The following is a 19,108-nucleotide window of genomic DNA, read 5'->3' on the forward strand; positions in this document are numbered from 1 at the left end:
TTCTTCAGATGCAAGTCATCTGAAGAAGTGAGGTTCTTACCCACGAAAGCTTATGCTCCCAATACTTCTGTTAGTCTCAAAGGTGCCACAGGACCCTCTGTTGCTTTTTACAGATTCAGACTAACACGGCTACCCCTCTGATACTAAAATGTAAAAGTATAATGAGGCAGGCCAACAATGAATTTGAGAAGCAACTTGCTAAAGACACAAAAACTAACAAACAAAAAAATTGCTGTAAGTACATCAGAAGCAGAAAGCCTACCAAACAGCCAGTGGGGCCACTAATAACAAAGGAGCGCTCAAAGAAGACAAGACCATAGCAGAGAGGCTAAATTAATCCTTTGCATCGGCCTTCACTATGTGGGGGAGATACCCACATCTGAGTTACTTTTTGGGGTGACAAATCTAAAGTACTGTCCTACACTGATGTGTCTACGGAGTAGATTTTAAAACAAACTGATATTACTGTTTAGTTTAAGTCACCAGGACCAGATGGTATCCACCCAAGAGTTCTAAAGGAACTCAAATATGAAATTGCAAAACTACTAACTATAGTATGTAACCTATCACTGAAGTCAGCCTCTGTACCAGATGCCTGGAAGGCAACTAATGTATTGTTGGTTTTTAAAAAGGGTTCTAGAGACAATCCTGGCTATTACAGGCTGGAGAGCCTAATTTCAGTAAAAAGGCAAAGTGGTAGAAACTATGGTAAAGAATAGAACTATTAAGCAGAGATAAACACGATTTGTCGGAGAAGAGTCAACATGGCTTTTGCAAAGGGAAATCATGCCTCACCAATCTATTGGAATTCTTTGAGGGAGTCAACAAGCATGGGGATAAGGATGATCCAGACGATACAGTGTATTTGGACTTTCAGAATGCCTTTGACAAACGTCCCTCATCAAAGGCTCTTAAGTAAACTAAAAAGATCAAAGAGGGAAGGTCTTGTGGATCAGTAACTGGTTGAAAAATAGAAAACAAAGGGTAAGAATAAATTATCAGTTTTCACAATGGAGAGAGATGAACAGCAGGGTCCCCCAAGGAACTTTATTGGGACCTGTCGTGTTCAAAATATTTATAAATAATCCGGAAAAGAGAGTAAACAGAGATTGCAAAGTTTGAAGATAAAAAAGTTATTCAAGATAGTTAAGTTCAGACTGCAAGAAGTTACAGAAGGATCTCACAAAATTGGATGACTGGGCAAGAAAATGGTAGATGAAATTCAATGCTGATAAGTGCAAAGTAATGCACATTGGAAAAAATAATCCCATCTATACGCATATAGTGATGGGTTCTAAATTAGCTGTTACCATCTAAGAAAGACATCTCGAAGTCACTGTGGATAGTTCTCTGAAAGTTCCACTCAATGATCAACAGCAGTCAAAAAGGCTAACAATATGTTAGGAACTATTAGGAAAGGGATAAAAAAAAATACGATAGAAAATATCATAATACCACTTTATAAATCCCTGGTGCACCCACACATTGAATACTGTGTCCAGTTCTGCTTGCCCCATCTCAAAAAGGATATAATAGAATTGGAGAAGGGCACCAAAGACCATCAAGGCTATGAAATTACTTCCATAAGAGGAGAAACTAAAAGGATTAGGGCTGTTCAGTTTAGGAAAGAGATGATTAAGTGAGGATATGATAGGTCTATAAAATCATGAATGGTCTGGAAAAAGGGGAGAGGGAGAGAGAGGTGTTATTTATTCTTTCCCACAAAACAAAACCCAGGGTCATCTGATGAAATTAACGGGCAGCAGATTTAATTCAAACAAGAGGAAGTACAGTTTTTCACACAATGCTCAACTAACCCATGGAACTCATTGCCATGGGATTTCGTGATGGCCAAAACTATAACTGGTTCAAAACAGAACTGGATAAGATCGTGGAGGACAGGTCAATCAATGGCTTTTAGCCGATATGGTCAGGGTTGCAATCCCATGGTTGAGGTGACCCTAAACCTTTGACAACCAGCAACCGGAAGTGGAAAACAGGGGTGGATCACTCCATAATTGCCATTTTCTGTACCCTCCCCTTGAAGCTCTGGTATGGGCCACTGTTGAGATAGGATACAGGACAACGGTTTGACCCAATATGGCACCTCTTCTGTAACCCTCACAGATGGGCACAACTATCTTCAACAAGATGGCACCAATATTACTCTTAGCACCTTCTTTGGGACCCAGCACATCCTGTCCTCACTATGCTTGTCAAGCCGGAGCATAGACATGTAATTCCTGATCTGGCTTCTCTATTGTTGCAAAGCAGAACTCTAGCAATCTCACTTAGTTTCCGAATGCTATGATGTAAATAAAGATAGGATAAATCCTTACTGAACACAATGATTTAACTTTTCTTTTGAAGCTAATATTGTCCTTATAATAAGAAGTTAGCATAATTAATTCCCCGCTTCAGAGGAAGTGAAACGTACTTGATGCTTTGTGATAGAAGTCAAAGGTCACTTCTTCCTCTGGAGCCTTTTCTAGCTGCTGCTTCTCTTCCAGTAAGCCCAGAGAAAGGAGGTGAAGTACCTGTGAAAGATGGAAATGATAAAACTCAATTGCTACCCGAGGGCTGTAAAACTGGACATATTGACAGCAGAATTTAAGGAATATATCACACAGTGCAATAGTGCATGGATCTCAAACAGAAGATTCAATAACCATACACAGAATATACAAGTGTCCTTAACTAGACATGACCCCTGCTTTTTCCTTGCATTAAGCTTAGTTGATCCTTACATGTTTCACATCAACCATGTACAAGCTTTGCACTTTTGCTGATGAATTGTTCACTCTTAATGAATTAATGTGCCTCAAAGCATTTGCAGTGATGCTCAAACAGTGTCATTAAAACAGTAGGGTTTATTAGTCAACTGAACACAACAGAGGAAGTCCTTAGGTTAGCATAGAGAAAGGAAAGTTAAAGCATTGGCTAAGTCCATTCTGGTTAGCCCACAGCCTGGCCAAGCTGTAGTGAACCCCATTGTTCAAGCTGTCTGACTCCTTCCAGCAACCAATTCTTATCCCCCCACCTCACACCTTCCCATTCCTTTGTTCTCAAGCTGGGGGATAGTGTTCAGCTTCCCTGCTGAGAGGTGGAGAAATCTATCACCCTCGGGTCTCTGATTGCTAGATGTCTCATCCAGGCTCAGACAGCTAGGTGACATTCATATCAATGTTTCTTGGTCTGCCCTGAGAGTAAACAGTCCTTTTCCACACAATGGGTAACAATGCAGCATACAGGGGAAACTGAGGTACACTCACAGGTCATACAAATATTATGGAAAATTCCCACTTCATCACAACATATCAGTGTTACAGAGCCAAATTATCCCACCTTGCTTCTTTAACAAGCTTGTTTTTACATGCAGTTGTAAGTCAGAAAACCAGACAACGCAACTGTCTTGAAACAGCTTTCAGAGATGAGACAAGGCAAGACTGTTAAACATGTCAAGTTATGTAACTGCAATACTTATTTTTGCAAATTGCTTATTACTACTGTAAATACATTTAAAGTTTATAGAGGAGGATGCAGATAATGGGAAACCTTTTGCTGGATCAGTAAAATTTATAAAAACAACCTTTTGGGTCAAAGAGATCCTTTTCTTCCAATTAAAATACTGGTTAACCACATTTATAAGTTTAGAAATATTAACACAATGTGCCTTTAAAATAAAACTATACAATGTACTGGAAATGGTAATACTATAAGAGAGAGAAAGAAAGTAAGATTCTGTTTACCAAGTCTATGCTTATCTACCAAACACCATAAATAACTGACTTTAAAGTGTCATCCAGTGCTATTTAATTAAGGTGTAATGTAGAATGATTTTCAAATCAAGTCTAGTACGTTATGCTAATGTTCAAGAGATATGCAAGATTACAGTTTACTGTAGTGTGCTGCGTCTTTACATATAAACGCACAAGCGAGTGTTTTAGCATCAATAGTTAACCCAAATTAAGGAGGAAAACACTAATGCAATCCATACCATCTGGATCATAGCTTCAGTCCATAAGTGGGTCTCCAGTTGTACTGCCCTTTGAAGGATAGTCCTGAGGATATACATCATGATATCACAGTTCAGAACTTTCACCACATTGCTGAACACTGGGCTGAATTCAGGAGGGGGAGGAGGTGGCAGTGCTAGAAAAGAAGTCACATGCAGGCATATTAATAACTTCCTAATATTTCATAGAATCATAGAATATCAGGGTTGGAAGGGACCTTAGGAGGTCATCTAGTCCAACCCCCTGCTCAAAGCAGGACCAATTCCCAACTAAATCATCCCAGCCAGGGCTTTGTCAAGCCAGGCCTTAAAAACCTCCAAGGAAGGAGATTCCACCACCTCCCTACGTAACGCATTCCAGTGCTTCACCACCCTCCTAGTGAAATAGTGTTTCCTAATATCCAACCTAGACCTCCCCCACTGCCACTTGAGACCATTGCTCCTTGTTCTGTCATCTACCACCACTGAGAACAGCCGAGCTCCATACTCTTTGGAACCCCCCTTCAGGTAGTTGAAAGTAGCTATCAAATCCCCCCTCATTCTTCTCTTCTGGAGACTAAATAATCCCAGTTCCCTCAGCCTCTCCTCATAATTCACGTGCTCCAGACCCCTAATCATTTTTGTTGCCCTCCGCTGGACTCTTTCCAATTTTTCCACATCCTTCTTGTAGTGTGGGGCCCAAAACTGGACACAGTACTCCAGATGAGGCCTCACCAATGTCGAATAAAGGGGAACGATCATGTTCCTCGATCTGCTGGCAATGCCTCTACTTATACAGCCCAAAATGCCGTTAGCCTTCTTGGCAACAAGAGCACACTGTTGACTCATATCCAGCTTCTCGTCCACTGTGACCTCTAGGTCCTTTTCTGCAGAACTGCTACCTAGCCATTCGGTCCCTAGTCTGTAGCAGTGCATAGGAGTCTTCCGTCCTAAGTGCAGAACTCTGGACTTGTCCTTGTTGAACCTCATCAGGTTTTTTTTGGCCCAATCCTGTAATTTGTCTAGGTCCCTCCGTATCCGATCCCTACCCTCCAGAGTATCTACCACGCCTCCCAGTTTAGTGTCGTCTGCAAACTTGCTGAGAGTGCAGTCCACACCATCCTCCAGATCATTAATAAAGATATTAAACAAAACCGGCTCCAGGGCCGACCCTTGGGGCACTCCGCTTGAAACCAGCTGCCAACTACACATGGAGCTGTTGATCACTACCCGTTGAGCCCGACGATCTAGCCAGCTTTCTATCCACCTTACACTCCATTCATCCAGCCCATACTTCTTTAACTTGGCGGCAAGAATACTGTGGGAGACCGTATCAAAAGCTTTGCTAAAGTCAAAGAATAACACATCCACTGCTTTCCCCTCATCCACAGAGCCAGTTATCTCATCATAGAAGGCAATTAGGTTAGTCAGGCACGACTTCCCCTTGGTGAATCCATGCTGACTGTTCCTGATCACTTTCCTCTCCTCTAAGTGTTTCATAATTGATTCTTTGAGGACCTGCTCCATGATTTTTCCACGGACTGAGGTGAGGCTGACTGGCCTGTAGTTCCCTGGATCCTCCTTCTTCCCTTTTTTAAAGATGGGCACTACATTAGCCTTTTTCCAGTCATTTGTGAGCAGGAAGTGGAGACAACAGGTACACTGCTATCAAGTGGACGGATGAGGGGTGTGAGAGTATATTTCAGTCAGTGAGCAAGTTTCCAACCACACTCACTAGCCTTTTCAATGAAGTTTTCACCACTACCTCCATTTAGTTTGTATGTAAAATACAGTGTCCGAAAAAAGTGAGTGCATGAGAGACAAACAGTTGCAGATGCTTAGAAATCACAGCTCTGAACTTTAGAAAGCTTTAAATATTTTGTATGGTCTCTCAGCTTTCACATATCCTGAGTTTTATAAAGATAGTTAAAGTTTTAAAAACATGTGCATAATGGTCTTCCAATACAGCTGAGAGCCAGAATATTTTACTTTTTCACAAGCAGAAATATGGTATACAGAACACTACAGTTCTTCAGTTCCTTTGCTTCTGTAATATTTGACATTAAGTTCTCAAATTTTTATAGTAGAAATTTGCATGCAAAGCACTAAACAGCCTGACACATGCCAGTGAAGGAACAGGAATACGTATTACCTTAGAGACATTAAGTTGATATTTATCTGAATTGCCCAATTTACATGAAATCCAGTTTGACAAGGCACTATATAAAAGTTAGGATTTAAAAAAAAAAAAAAATCTTACAAAAACGTATAATTGTTTTCTGCACTCCTGCTGTTTCCAGTAATGGGGGAAAGTGAAAGATATTGTATGTAAATGTTGTCAATGTACAAAGTAAGCGAATGGGGGGCAGGGGGACACCAACAAGAGAATTTTCTCTTCACTGACTTTCCAGTTATAGGGATTTTGGGTGTTACTTATAAACAAAGGAGATATAAAATTCAGACAGAATGCAATTTCCAAGTCGACTATGTCCTTTTAAACAAATGTCAGGTTACTTTTCTTCAATCAGCATTTTTCAGTTGAAAGGCTCCCAAAGCACACTATACAATTTCCTAAGAAATAATTTCACACACCGCTGATATAGAACTCTGCAGCGCTGCTTAACAGTACACAATATTAAACCACAGTTTAGAATGGAAAGCGAAGACCAGTGTATCCAGTTGAAAACTTGGGGAGAATAACTAGACAAATACCATTTTATTAGTATATTGGCAAGACGTTGGTCTTAAACGTAATGAAATTGTTCATATGCAAATAACTGCCCAGTGCACCAGCAGTTTTTCCCAAAGCTCTTCAATTACAGTTCATGACTTGAATGGTGATTGTGGAATTAAAAAGGGAGGTTAGGGAAAGATTGGATAATAGTTCTGTTACAACTGAAACACAGTCTTATCTCTAAGTTTCTGACACATGGTGTTTGTGACTTTTAAAGAGAGTTTTGATTGTTTGTGAAAGATATCAAATTTATGGTAGTTTAAAATGAAGTCATCCATAGAACAGGCACAGCACTGGCAGTAGCAGTACAATCTTCCCTACACTACCCCACCAACCCGATCCCAGAACCACCACCTATAAAAGGAGAAAAATTACTTTAGTCTCCTTGGTCTCTCTAGATTGCCAACAAGTGTGCCTGTTTTGACGGTGAGTTGAATTTGTGGACATCTGTCCACTAGAAACTAAACTGAGAGCCCTCCCAAACTGTTTAAAAAAAAAAAAAATCACCAAAAAGATGTCTGGTGGTAACACGTTATGGTCAATAAAGATATAGGTCTATTTCCAACCTGTGACCCTGGATTCAATACAATTTATATCCCATTATCAATCCCTGAGCCACATACCAAAGTTTTTATTTTATAAGCACAAAGGAGACTGGTGTACTGAACCATAGCACTTGGTCTATCATCCAGTCCAACCTTTTACCTTCATCTCTGTTTTCTTGTTTTCTTCTCTTCTTCTGCCTATGTTCAGCCTGTAAGAAAGTTGGCCTAAGTTATTGTGCCAACAGCACTGAAGGATTCTTCAGTGAAACCATCAGGGACACTAGACTAACAAACGTAGCAAGATCCACTGAGATTTACTTTGACACTCCGCCCACACTGTGTAATACATCAGCATATGAAAACATGTTGTGGGCCTGGATAATAAAACTAGTGCAAACACTAAAATAAACCTATAGTAGGGATAAGTTTAACTTTTCTTAGTACATTTTATAACAGTGTGTGGAAAACTACAATTATTCCCTTGAAGTTCTGTGTATAGTACGTATCCATTTATACAAATACAAATTCAACATATTCTCTTGTGAACATCTATGAGGAAGTCAATTCTTTCTGAAAGAGCCTATGCATTTAAACTCTCCCCTATTACAAGAATGTAAAAAATGTGTTGATCCTGTATAGTATTTCTTTTGATCAGCACATCTCAAAGAAGAAGGAAAAAAACTTGTGAAGATAGCTCTCCATCTAATAAAATATCTTTATGGGTAACCATATTTAATATATTTTGCAAATTTATATTAGTTTTTTTTTTTTTTTTTACTTCGATACAATACTGCTCATCCAGGGAGGCCTAAAAGATAGAAAAAAAATTGAAAAATAATTTGTAAAGATCTGCTTTGATTTGTATTATACTATAAATGACCAACGCAATTACTTCACTTTGCCCAGACCAGTGGTCCCCAAACTTTTGAGGGTCACGCCCCCCCCTTACCTCGGGCAATGTCTCCCCACCCCTGGAGCCAGGGCCAGGAGTGGAGCTGCAGCTTGGGGTGAGAAGTGGACGGGGTAAGGGGGCCGAGGTTGGGGCGTGGGGCTGAGAGCGGGACCGAGGCTGGGGCAGAACCACAGCCAGGCTGTGGTGAGGGCTGGTAGCTGGGCCTGCGGCCAGGTGTGGCTCCAACTCCTGGCCTTGCTCCCAGCCTCTGCCCCAAGCCGGGAACAGAATCATGGCTGCTGGGGGCTTGTGTGGGGCTGGGAGCAGAGCCACGCTGAGGCTGGGGCCAGGGCCAGGAGCTGGGGATGTGGCTGGGGGCGGGACCAGAGCAGAGCTGGGGGAGGGGAGAGGCTGGATGGTGCTCGCTCCCTCCCCCCCTGCGCCCAACGGACAGTCCTCCACGCCCCCCTAATGAAGCACACCCCATACTTTGAGGGCCTCTGGACCTGGACTAGATAATATATATATATTTTTAAATCTTTTAAATGCACTGTGGAACTATGCACATTTATTTAGGGCCAAATTATGCTTCTTCCCCTGTTTGGGTGAGCTAGTATTTTGTCTTTTTTTGACCTGGCATCTTATTTTTCTAACAGGTATTTTTTACTAGAGCTTAACAATCTTGTGTGACATCTGGCATCCCAAAGAGACCTAATTCCTTTTACTGCCATACATAAAAGGAAGCTGTAGTGTGCAACTAAAGGTTTAGCTGAACTTAAACATGAAGAGAGTAAATGGAGATTTCAAACTTTGTAGCAGAAACAGCAGAAAAAAATACCTGTAATGCGTGGGTGGAGAAGGGAAAACCACATAGGTACTGCTCTTAAAAAGCACTGGGGTAGATCCTTAGCTGGTGTAAGTTATCATAGCTCCATGGATTTACACTGGCAGAGGAGCTGTCCCATTGTGTCTTCACTACACTTTCTATAATTTGTTCCCTAGATGGAGTCTGTCTCCAGTATGCAATCTGATAATGCTTTTATTAACCTACATTGCTTGTCACCTGTTAAAAAACTGAAAATTTAGGCTGGAGTTTTCAAAGGGATCCAAGCGACTTAAGCACTCAACTCTCTCTGATTTTCAGTGGGAGGCAGGCACCTAAATGCTTTAGGCGCCTTTCAAAATTCCCAGGCTAAACGTCCTGGACTCACAGCTGCATTAAAACGGTTTGTTTTTAAAAAAGTTACACGTACACCAAAAAAAACCCACATTGATATTTTCTTGTGCTGCACAGAAGCGGAGATTATCAAGATTATCTTTGTGTAGTAGAGTTGTGTTTGTGAATTTGAATGTTTTACTAGAATATTGATGGTAGTTTTTTACAGCTTAATTACAGAAGAACAGTTTTTGTCACATGAAAAACATCTTCGCTGTCTCCTCTGTCAAAAAACCAAAAGTTAGCTTCCCTATGAGTATGGTTCGAGGATTAAGTAGAATACATTAAAAGAAATAAATCAGAGATATATTATTAAGCACTCTAACATCTTGAAACTCCATTACATCCCTCCCTTCAGTTCACCAGGTTTGTTTAAGCAGAGAACAAAAGTGTGTGCTCTCCTCTGCCCTTCACATTGTCTACCTTGCTGTGCTGAGTCTTGGTATAGTGATAAAAGAACATATTGAATTCTTTCATGCATTCATCCTTCAATTCATAAACTCCATGGCCTGACACACCCGGTTTCCTAAAAAAACATTTACAATACATGGATTAACAACACATCCTCAGTGCTTATTTACAGCACAAGCAGAAAGTAATGTAATTACTTCCTAAGGAAATGTTAAGAGTGAAACGGAAAACAATGGGACCTGGCTCTGCATATTTAAACAAGGATGGCAACTTCATTACATTACAGAGTACAAACAGAATTCAGTTACCAGTTTTTAACTACCAGCAATACACTTTCCTATGGATCCTGCCCATTGCTCTCTGACACATGGCACCAGGAGATTATTAACAGATGAATTAATTAAAACTTTCACCTAGAATTTCAGACATTTGGCCTGCATTGTGCCTCACTGTATAATCTTCAATTCCTTTTCAAGCTAGGGACTAATCTAAGTAACATAATAATATGCTTCCCAGTGAAGTACACTGAAAGGTCTCTTCTTTTAACCCCCATCCTACCCTCAAAACAAAAATTCTAGCCATAACTATGGTTCCCTTTGGTTAAATGTAAACAGAGCAAGCCACAAGCAATTCAGAATAAGGGAGACTACAGCAATTGAATTGGAAGTTTTTGTTGTGTGGTTGTTGTTTTTCTGGACAGAATCATAACTGACCAAAATCAATTCAGATGTCAAAGTACCATAATTGATGGTTTCCTTGGTTAACTATGAAAAGGATCTTTTCTACCTACAGGTGGTAGCCAACAGTTTTCTGGCAGAAAAGTAAACAAGTAAAGAGCAGTCTAAACCAAACATTAGGGGAGTTTTTCAAAAGGTAAAAAGGGCAGGTAGCGGTATGGTGGCCAGCTACCACAAAAGAAAGTGAGCTTTTAAAAATCTCCTCCATTAGTATGGGGGACTCCAGGAGTCCCAAGAGTTCTCAAACTGAATTTGAAAAAAACCCTCAGGCCTTCCATATCCCTATTTTACACTTATATTTGTTTTCATTTGTGTATAGAAAAGTATTTCAAGCTTACAAAACAGGAGAGGAGTTTGTGTAGCATGACCAACAGTCTAATTAGGGTACATCTAGACTGCAATAAAAGACAAGCAGCATGGTCGCAGCTGGCTCAGGTCAGCTGACTCAGGCTCATGGGGCTAAAAACTGCAGAGCAGACATTCGGACTCAGGCCAGAGCCCAGGCTCTGAAACCCTGTGAATGGGGTGGGTCTCAGAGCCTGGGTTCCAGCCCGAGTGTCTACCCTGCAAATTTTAGCTCGGCAGCATAAGCCTCACAAACCCAAGTCAATTGACCCAGGTTCTGAGACTCAGTGCCGTGGATTTTTTTTATTGCAGTGTAAATGAATCCTTAGAGCTCTCATCCCTTCACCTGAATGTTATCTATAAAGTAGTAGTAAGAGCTTACTTGAATACAGCCACTTTGTTTATTACTTTCTCCAAGCCAGTTTCATTGTTTTCCTGTTAAAACATTTAACACAGAGCATATTTTTACATACACATATATACTACAGTATTAGGTTACAGTCTAGAATATTAGGACTAAAATATGACAGTTCATAACATGCAAGACTAACCTATCAGTATCAGAATCTATACCAGCCTGTATCTACTCTAATAAAATCACCTCAAATCGATCACTTGTGAAATACACCATTATTACTGCAACAAAAACCCACAGACAGTTTGCATGGTAAGTATGAAGAGCCATCCAGATCAATTCCATATTTAACCTATGGACTAATGTATTTTGTCAATGCTCATCCAAAATTGAGATATTCAAATTACAAATTTGGTGATGAGTAAAATAATAAGTACTCCCACCCCTGGAATGGGAAATGTAGAAGGATGTCCAAGAGAGATCATCAAAACTCCTTTGCTCACTGAACTACCTTCAGACATTACTTTTATCAGAGTTGTGCCCCATCCAAAGAGCAATTTTTCACCTTACTATTAAGCGAGGGCAGGCCACACAGTTTTTAATTCTGAAAGGTTAGTCTCTAAAAATGGCATCCGTGGAATCTATGTTTGGGGTTTACAATAATTTTCATAATATACTCAGTTTGAAAGCAAAATGAGGGTTTTTTCTCCTAACTGCCAGCCCTATAAAAATCAGTCTGAGCTATGACAGTTAAAATGAATTCTTTCCATCTTGTTCTTTATCAGAAGTAAATTTTTCAGCAGGACAAAACTATAACTTTCAACTACACCTGTGCAATTGTTTTCAAATAGATTTGCACAATGGTAACGGATTAGAATTTAGTAAATAATACTGTTGATGCATAAGATGGAATAGAGTTCAGCTCCCTCTCTTTCAGCTGCACTAGCTCTGCAGGTCCAACAGAAGAAATAATTTAAAAAAATATTTGTCATTTAGTTAGTAACTATGACTCAGAATAAACTCAAAACTCCTGCTCCTTGAGTACCAAAATGCAATCCTTCTACAGTATTTTTTCAGATTAGAACCATACTATGAATGTGTATATTTGTACTAGGACAATGACTAGTTCTAGGATGTTCTTGGCTGCAGGCTGCCAGTCTGAAGGACACAGACACACACTAACTGTGGACAGTTGTTAAATTTCCCTTGAAGAGCACCAAGCATTTATCTTTAACAAGGGGTGAAAAACACTCATCTTACCAAAATGTAGTCATACTTCACTGTAACTCTAAATCCAAAATCTGTGGTTTCCATCAAAAGAAAAAGTAAAACACTAAAGAAGTAGGGAGTAGAAGAGGGAAGGAAGCAAAATAAATAAATAAATAAATAAAATAGACTCACATTCTCAGGCAAAGATTTGGCAATAGCACTGTGAGCCATTGGGTCAATGCAAAGCAGATGAATAATTTCTCTCATAGTAATTTCTTCTTTTGTCACACTACTCACTCCAGGCACGTATCTTTCCCCTACCAGGAAGCCATAAAAGGAGAAAAAAGGAAAACAAGAAGGTTAAAAATACACTTCTGATTCACTCATACAGAAAAACAGTTACTAACCTGCTCTGTTATTGTTCTTCTTCAAAATTTGTTGCACATGTCCACTCCACTTCAGATGCGTGCATGCCCAGTGCACTAGCGTCCCTCAGCTGTACATCAGGTCAGTGCATGCCCTCTCTGCTGCCTCCTACTGTTACACAGTGTTACAAAAAGGTGGAGCCACACTCTACCCCAATGGTCCCCAAACTGTGGGACTGCGCCATTCGGGGCAGCAGCCTATACCTGTGCCTGGAGGTCATCTGACCCAGGCTTTGCTCAGGGATAAGCTACTTCAGCATACCTGAGGGCTGAGTCACTGCAGGCTCTGCTTATGGGATGAGTTAGTGAAGCTGAGTTGCTGCAGCAGGTCTACACTACAGCCGGGATCAGTGCTCTGAGATCGATCCTCCGGCAGTCAACTTAGCGGGTCTAGTGAAGATCCGCCAAATCGACAGCAGATCGCTCTCCAGTCGACTCTGGTACTCTACCCACAACAAGACAAGTGAGGTAAGTTGATGGGAGGGTTTCTCCCGTCGACCCCTCGTGGTAATTCGACCTAAGGTACGTTGACACCAGCTATGTAATTCACGTAGCTGGAGTTGCGTAGCGTAAGTTGACTTAACACGGTAGTGTAGACATAGCCTTAGTGATGAGTCACTGCAGGCTCTGTTGGAGGGGTGAATCTGGCAACTGAGAGAGCAGCTCTCGTCTTACTGTGGGTTTGCCTCCCTCACAGGGGGGAGAGGAAGGGGGTGACTGTTTAAACCCCTGGAAGGGGACAGGATACCTCCATTCAGCGCTTTAGGAGGCAGGGAAGATGGCGGTTGCCATAATACACTGCAGTGGGTTCCAGAACAGCCTCCTTTATTGGGAGCACTTCTCAAGATCCCAAGATATTAACCAATCTGCATAAACTCTTGTGAATTATTTCCACTTGAATATTTAGCAAGGAAGCCACCCTCTGTAAGAGGTCCTGGTGGGCCCAATAATTGTCTGGCACAGGTGAGGAAACCCCAGATACTACTCAGACAATGAGGAGGAGGAATCCAACACTAGTTGAGGTGGAGATTTGCCCAGTCCCTCCAAATGGAGATTCACTGAGGCAGGTTCCCCATGTTCAGTACTCGGCTTGGCACTGGGAGTGGTTTCCTGTAGTTCTTGCCATGCAGGTTCACAATGTCTACTGGAGAATGTAGAGGGGGAAGGGTATGGAGAGGATTTGGAGACAGCAGGAAAATCCATGAGTTCCAATACAGCCACTGATATGGCACTGGAGCCCAATTTCTTCCCAATCATGGCTCCCTACTAGACAGCCAACAGGGAGACTCTGCTGGATACCAAAAGGTGAAAACTTCTCAGAGGAGACTGAAGGCCTATGTGACGCAGCCATGACATGCAAGATCCCACTTCTAACTTATCTAGCCAGGGAAGAGAGGCGTCTCTTGATGCCAGAGTGGTGCCAGAAGTCCTTAGAGGACAGCATTGGGGAAATCATAGCCAGGTTGCGTATGAGGGGGTACCAGAGTGTCCACAGGGTACCCATGATATTGGGTACTGAACACTAGTAACCAGCAAATCCGTGACATTGTCCATCAGTAATGGTAAAGATGTCTGCTAGACTCCCAGAGAAACCAGCACCAAGAGACTCAGAAGATTGTGTGCCGTGGCATATGCCTTGGGTGTTGATGGCATCAGGAGACTCTCTTGCTGCTGAGGGTAGAGTGCGCTTGGTGCTGAAGCACTCTTTGGTGCAGATACTATTCTCCCCTTCTTCCCAGTTTGATCACTGGATGTGGACCTTGCTCACCTGGGATGACAGATCTCCAGTGCTGCTTCTTAGGTACTGGAGAAGGAGATTGGCGCTGAGACTCTCCCATCGCAGTGGGAGTGCTCCTGACCAAAGCAGAGGCACTTGGTGCCCACCCTGAGCAGGAAGACTCCAAGGGTGGGAACAAAGCTGTCACCCTAAGATGCTTAGTTTGATCTCCCTGTTTTGTTTTTTTTTTAGTTCTGGCTTAAAGTCCCTGCAGATTTGGTACCTGTCTCTAATGTGAGCTTCTCCTAGGCACTTCAGGCACCCATAGTGTGGTCACTGACTGGCACTGGGTTCTTGCATGCATCGCAAAGTTTGAAATCTGGGAACTGAGGCATGCCCTAGCCCTGGGCATCAGAACCCAATCTAGAGGGAACTAGTTATACTAAGTAAACTAGTAAAAAAGGAAACCTAATAGTAGAAAATTAAACTAAGACTATAAACTAAGACCTTTTTGTGGGCAGGCGCTGGACGACTACCCACCGGGGACCGGGGCCGCCGGACAAGCACCTGCCGAAATGCCGCCGTGAAGCGCAACGTCAAGAGGCGTCGCCGCTGAAATGCCGCCGAAATTCAGCAGCAGTGCCTCTTGACGTTGCCACTTCACGGCGGCATTTTGGCAGCTGCTTCTCCGGTGGCCAGTAGGCGGGCACACATGGAAGCACCATCACACCCACGGGCACCGCATTGGGGACCCCTGAACTAAGACTATAAAACAACTATTAAACAATAAAACACTAAGAAAAAGGGAAACACCTACAACAGCAAGATAAAACATTCCGACAATCATTACAGGCAATAAATAGAACTGAGATAGGTTGGTTCCACCCTTTATACCATTGCACAGCAGCATGAGAAAAGATACCGATGGGTACATTGGAGGGAAAAATTTCTGACGCTAGTGCACTGGGTGTGCGCACACTTGAAGTGGAATGGACAGATGCAATCAGTCAAAGAAGAACTATACTCCTGTACAGATATTTCATAGGACAAAATTTGTGAAACTATTCCCCGAACGATATTTGAGGGCAAAAGGGAGAAAGTTTAAAAAAAAAAAAAAAAAAAAATGTCAAATTTTTTTTTTTGCTGCCCATAAGAACTCCATACTGGTTCAGACCAGTGGTCCTTCTAGCCCAGTATCTTGCCTTTCTACAGTGGTCAGAGTCAGTGGCTTCAGAGGAAATGAACAGTACAGGACAATTATTGAGCCACTGATGGAATCTATCCTCCATGAACTTATCTAATGCTTTTTTGAACCCAGTTATACTTTTGGCCTTCACAACATTCCACTGACAACAAGTTGCAGAGGTTGACTTTGTGTTGTGTGAAGACGTACTTCCTTCTGTTTGTTTTATACCTGCTGCCTATTAATTTCATTGGGTGACCCCTGGTTCTTGTATTAAGTGAAGGGGAAAATAACACTTCCCTATTTGTTTTTTCCACACAACTCATGATTTTAATTGAACTGTTGTATCCTCCTTCAGTCACCTCTTTTCTAAGATAAACAGATCCACTCTTTTTACTCTCTCTCATATGGAAGCTGTTCCATACACCTAATCATTTTTTGTTGCCCTTCTCTGTGCTTTTTCCAATTCGAATATATTTTCGGATATAGGGAGATCCGAACTGCAAACAGTATTCCAGGTGTGGCTTAACCATGGATTTATTTATTTTATTATCATCAATCCCTTTCCTAATAATTTCTTACATACTGTTAGCCTTTTTGACCACTGCTGATCATTAAAAGAACTATCCACAATGACACCAAGATCTCTTTCTTGAATGGAGACTTTTTTTTTTTTTTTAAATGGTATTACATTTTATCTCTGCATCCCATCTGGAGGTGACATATACTCAGTCAATATGGCAACAGTTGAAGTCCCATATTATTACTGGATTTTCTGTTTTTGTAGCCTCTCTAATCTCCCAAATGGTTCCTCAGTTCCTAATAAACCTAAATCCCTCCTCCCAACACCATCATCTCATACATGCATTGAATGTTCTGCCTGTCTAACTGGCCCTGCATGTGGAACTGGAAGCATTTTGGAGAATGCTACCATGGAGGTTCTGGACTCTCATCTCTTGCCTAACATTTGGCCTCCAGAACCTCTCTCCTACCTTCCCTAAGTATTGATACCTACATGTATCACAACCACCAGCTCCTCCCCAGCACTACACAAGTCTTTCTAGATTTCTTGAGAGGTCCGCAATCTTTGCACCTAGCAGGTAATTCACCATGTGGTTCTCCCGGTAGGGTTGCCATCCCTCCAGCATTGTCCTGGAGTCTCCAGGAATTAAAGATTAATCTTTAATTAAAGATTATGTCATGTGCTGAAACCTCCAGGAATACATCCAGCCGAAATTGGGAAACCCTATCTCCCGGTCATCACAAACCCAAATCTTCAGGGTTATTACTGTTTTATTATAATAAAGTTTCTTTGGTGAGGTATAGGGATTTGCTTTGCTTTCTCAAGTATTGTCACCTATATGGTACAGCAACGTATATAACTTTAGAAATATTTTAGTTAGTTACATCATCACATCAGGATAACGGATATCAGGCATAAAGTTAAGGAATAGGTTCTTCTCTTTATATTATACCTGAATAACAAATTGTGGAATTATCTAACAGCCTATACTGTACACAAGACACATTAGTTTCAGATGTCATGTTTGTGTGTCATAGAACCAACTACTTAAGAGTTAGCCAGTGTCAACCCCAACTGTCTAAATTAAAATACAGAGAATTGTCTAATGGAAAAGGTCATCCATCAAGTCTGTCCTTTCCAGCAGCAAATATCCATAACTTTTTAACTACTGCCCTACAGAGAGAAAAGAAGCTAAATTACAGCCAATCCAAAAAGCAAAAGAAATCCCAAACCACAAAAATCAGATCTCATTTTTACTGTAAACAGAGTTTCTTACCCACAACATAGATGAGAACCTGCAGCATTTCTTCTATTAATATATTACATTGCTTGGTCAAATCCTATAGGTTTAAAAAAAAAAATTTAAAACAAAAAAAGTTGCTGGGTCAGGGAATATTGCAGTTAAATGGGAAACTCAGGCTTGAAGTTAACTTAAGGGTTTCCATAGATGACATTGTGAACATTTGAGCTGAGACCAATTTACTGTTTTAATAAAAAAACCACCCTCCAACCTGAAGCATTACAATCTGGAGAGACTGCCTTGACGATCATCTGTGGGTATTGTTCTGTGAATAAAATGCAAAATTAACATAGTAGGAAGGGATATAACTGGGAAAATTGTGTCCTGAATGAAGAGGTAGGTGAAAACCCTACATACCCTGAAGAATTGACAGGAGAAACCAGGAAAACTGCATTCAGAATAAAAAGACACATGAATATGCCTTAAAAGACACAGATGTGTTGAGGGGGAAAAGCTTCCTGATTTTTATCAGACAACAGTACTGGTAGAGAGACCTGCTCTGTATACAAACAGTAATCCTACTTAATGCACACAGAGGATAAAGGATGCAAACCAAAAACATCCTGAAACATGATATTAACACAGAATGTGGAGAGAATTAGATGAGAAAGACGCATTGCTTTTCTTTGATAAAATTACATGCCATTCCAGTATTAACATTATTTGAATTGCACGGTAACTAGCAAACAATTTGGACAGAGACACTGAAGACAGCAAAACCTATTTGTTTTACACTGAGAACAAGAAACTTTCTACTACAGAGGAAAAAAAAAATCACTTAGCTAACCATTGGATCACTTGTAACATATGTTACTATTTTTGGCATGGTCTTATGATTGCAGTGAAACAGCTGGAGCTAGTTTCCTTGCTGATGTTCTATAACCTTGAAAGAGGAGAATTCATGAATAGTTCCTTGCTGTTTACCTGGTCTTTGGTGGGCATGATCTTCTTGAAGGCATTGACAAGCTCATACCTCTGTAGTATCAGCAACAGGAAAAGGTTTGGATCCATAAACGATGCACCAATCTGCCAGATACCCCACATCCCAACAGCTTTAGTTAGCATCAAATTTCTTCATTCAAGTATGAAAAATATCCCTCTTTCAACATCAATTTTAAATAGGAAATAAAGCTAACAAATTCAGAGCTAAGTACACAGTGAAAGCAGTTCAAGATTTAAAGCACAAAATTATGGGCTACACAAATTAATGTTATAAAGTGTTTCAGTTGAAAAATCAATGCATAGCTTCTTGATATTTTTGGAAGTCTTAGCTCCCTTTCAAGGGTTAACAGACATTAATACCACACCCAAAAACAGAACTAAAGAACTAACTTAAATATCCTATCTGGCCATCTTTGTAAGTCACTCATAAGTATATTGCTTTCAACTACTAGGCAAGGTAGAGGATCTGTAAAAACAACAAGGAGTCTGGTGGCACCTTAAAGACTAACAGATTTATTTGGGCATAAGCTTTCGTGAGTAAAAACCTCACTTCTTCGGATGCAACCGAAGAAGTGAGGTT

At 41.0% G+C, this 19,108-nt stretch overlaps 1 protein-coding gene across 2 annotated transcripts in view; it reads right to left on the minus strand.

Moving 5' to 3' along the window:
- Positions 1-19,108, minus strand: part of UBR1 (ubiquitin protein ligase E3 component n-recognin 1) — a 140,112-nt gene that overhangs the window by 71,451 nt on the left and 49,553 nt on the right. For both annotated transcript variants that reach the window (XM_034769201.1, XM_034769202.1), the window contains exons 19-26: positions 18,511-18,612; positions 17,563-17,626; positions 12,631-12,755; positions 11,257-11,309; positions 9,805-9,907; positions 7,434-7,482; positions 3,998-4,152; positions 2,438-2,537 (exon numbers count right to left, since the gene is read on the minus strand). In XM_034769201.1, coding sequence (XP_034625092.1) covers positions 2,438-2,537; positions 3,998-4,152; positions 7,434-7,482; positions 9,805-9,907; positions 11,257-11,309; positions 12,631-12,755; positions 17,563-17,626; positions 18,511-18,612 — 751 coding nt within the window. The remainder of the gene's footprint in view (positions 1-2,437; positions 2,538-3,997; positions 4,153-7,433; positions 7,483-9,804; positions 9,908-11,256; positions 11,310-12,630; positions 12,756-17,562; positions 17,627-18,510; positions 18,613-19,108) is intronic.

This window comes from Trachemys scripta, chromosome 4, assembly GCF_013100865.1.
Source record: "Trachemys scripta elegans isolate TJP31775 chromosome 4, CAS_Tse_1.0, whole genome shotgun sequence".
Classification (NCBI taxonomy): domain Eukaryota; kingdom Metazoa; phylum Chordata; order Testudines; family Emydidae; genus Trachemys; species Trachemys scripta.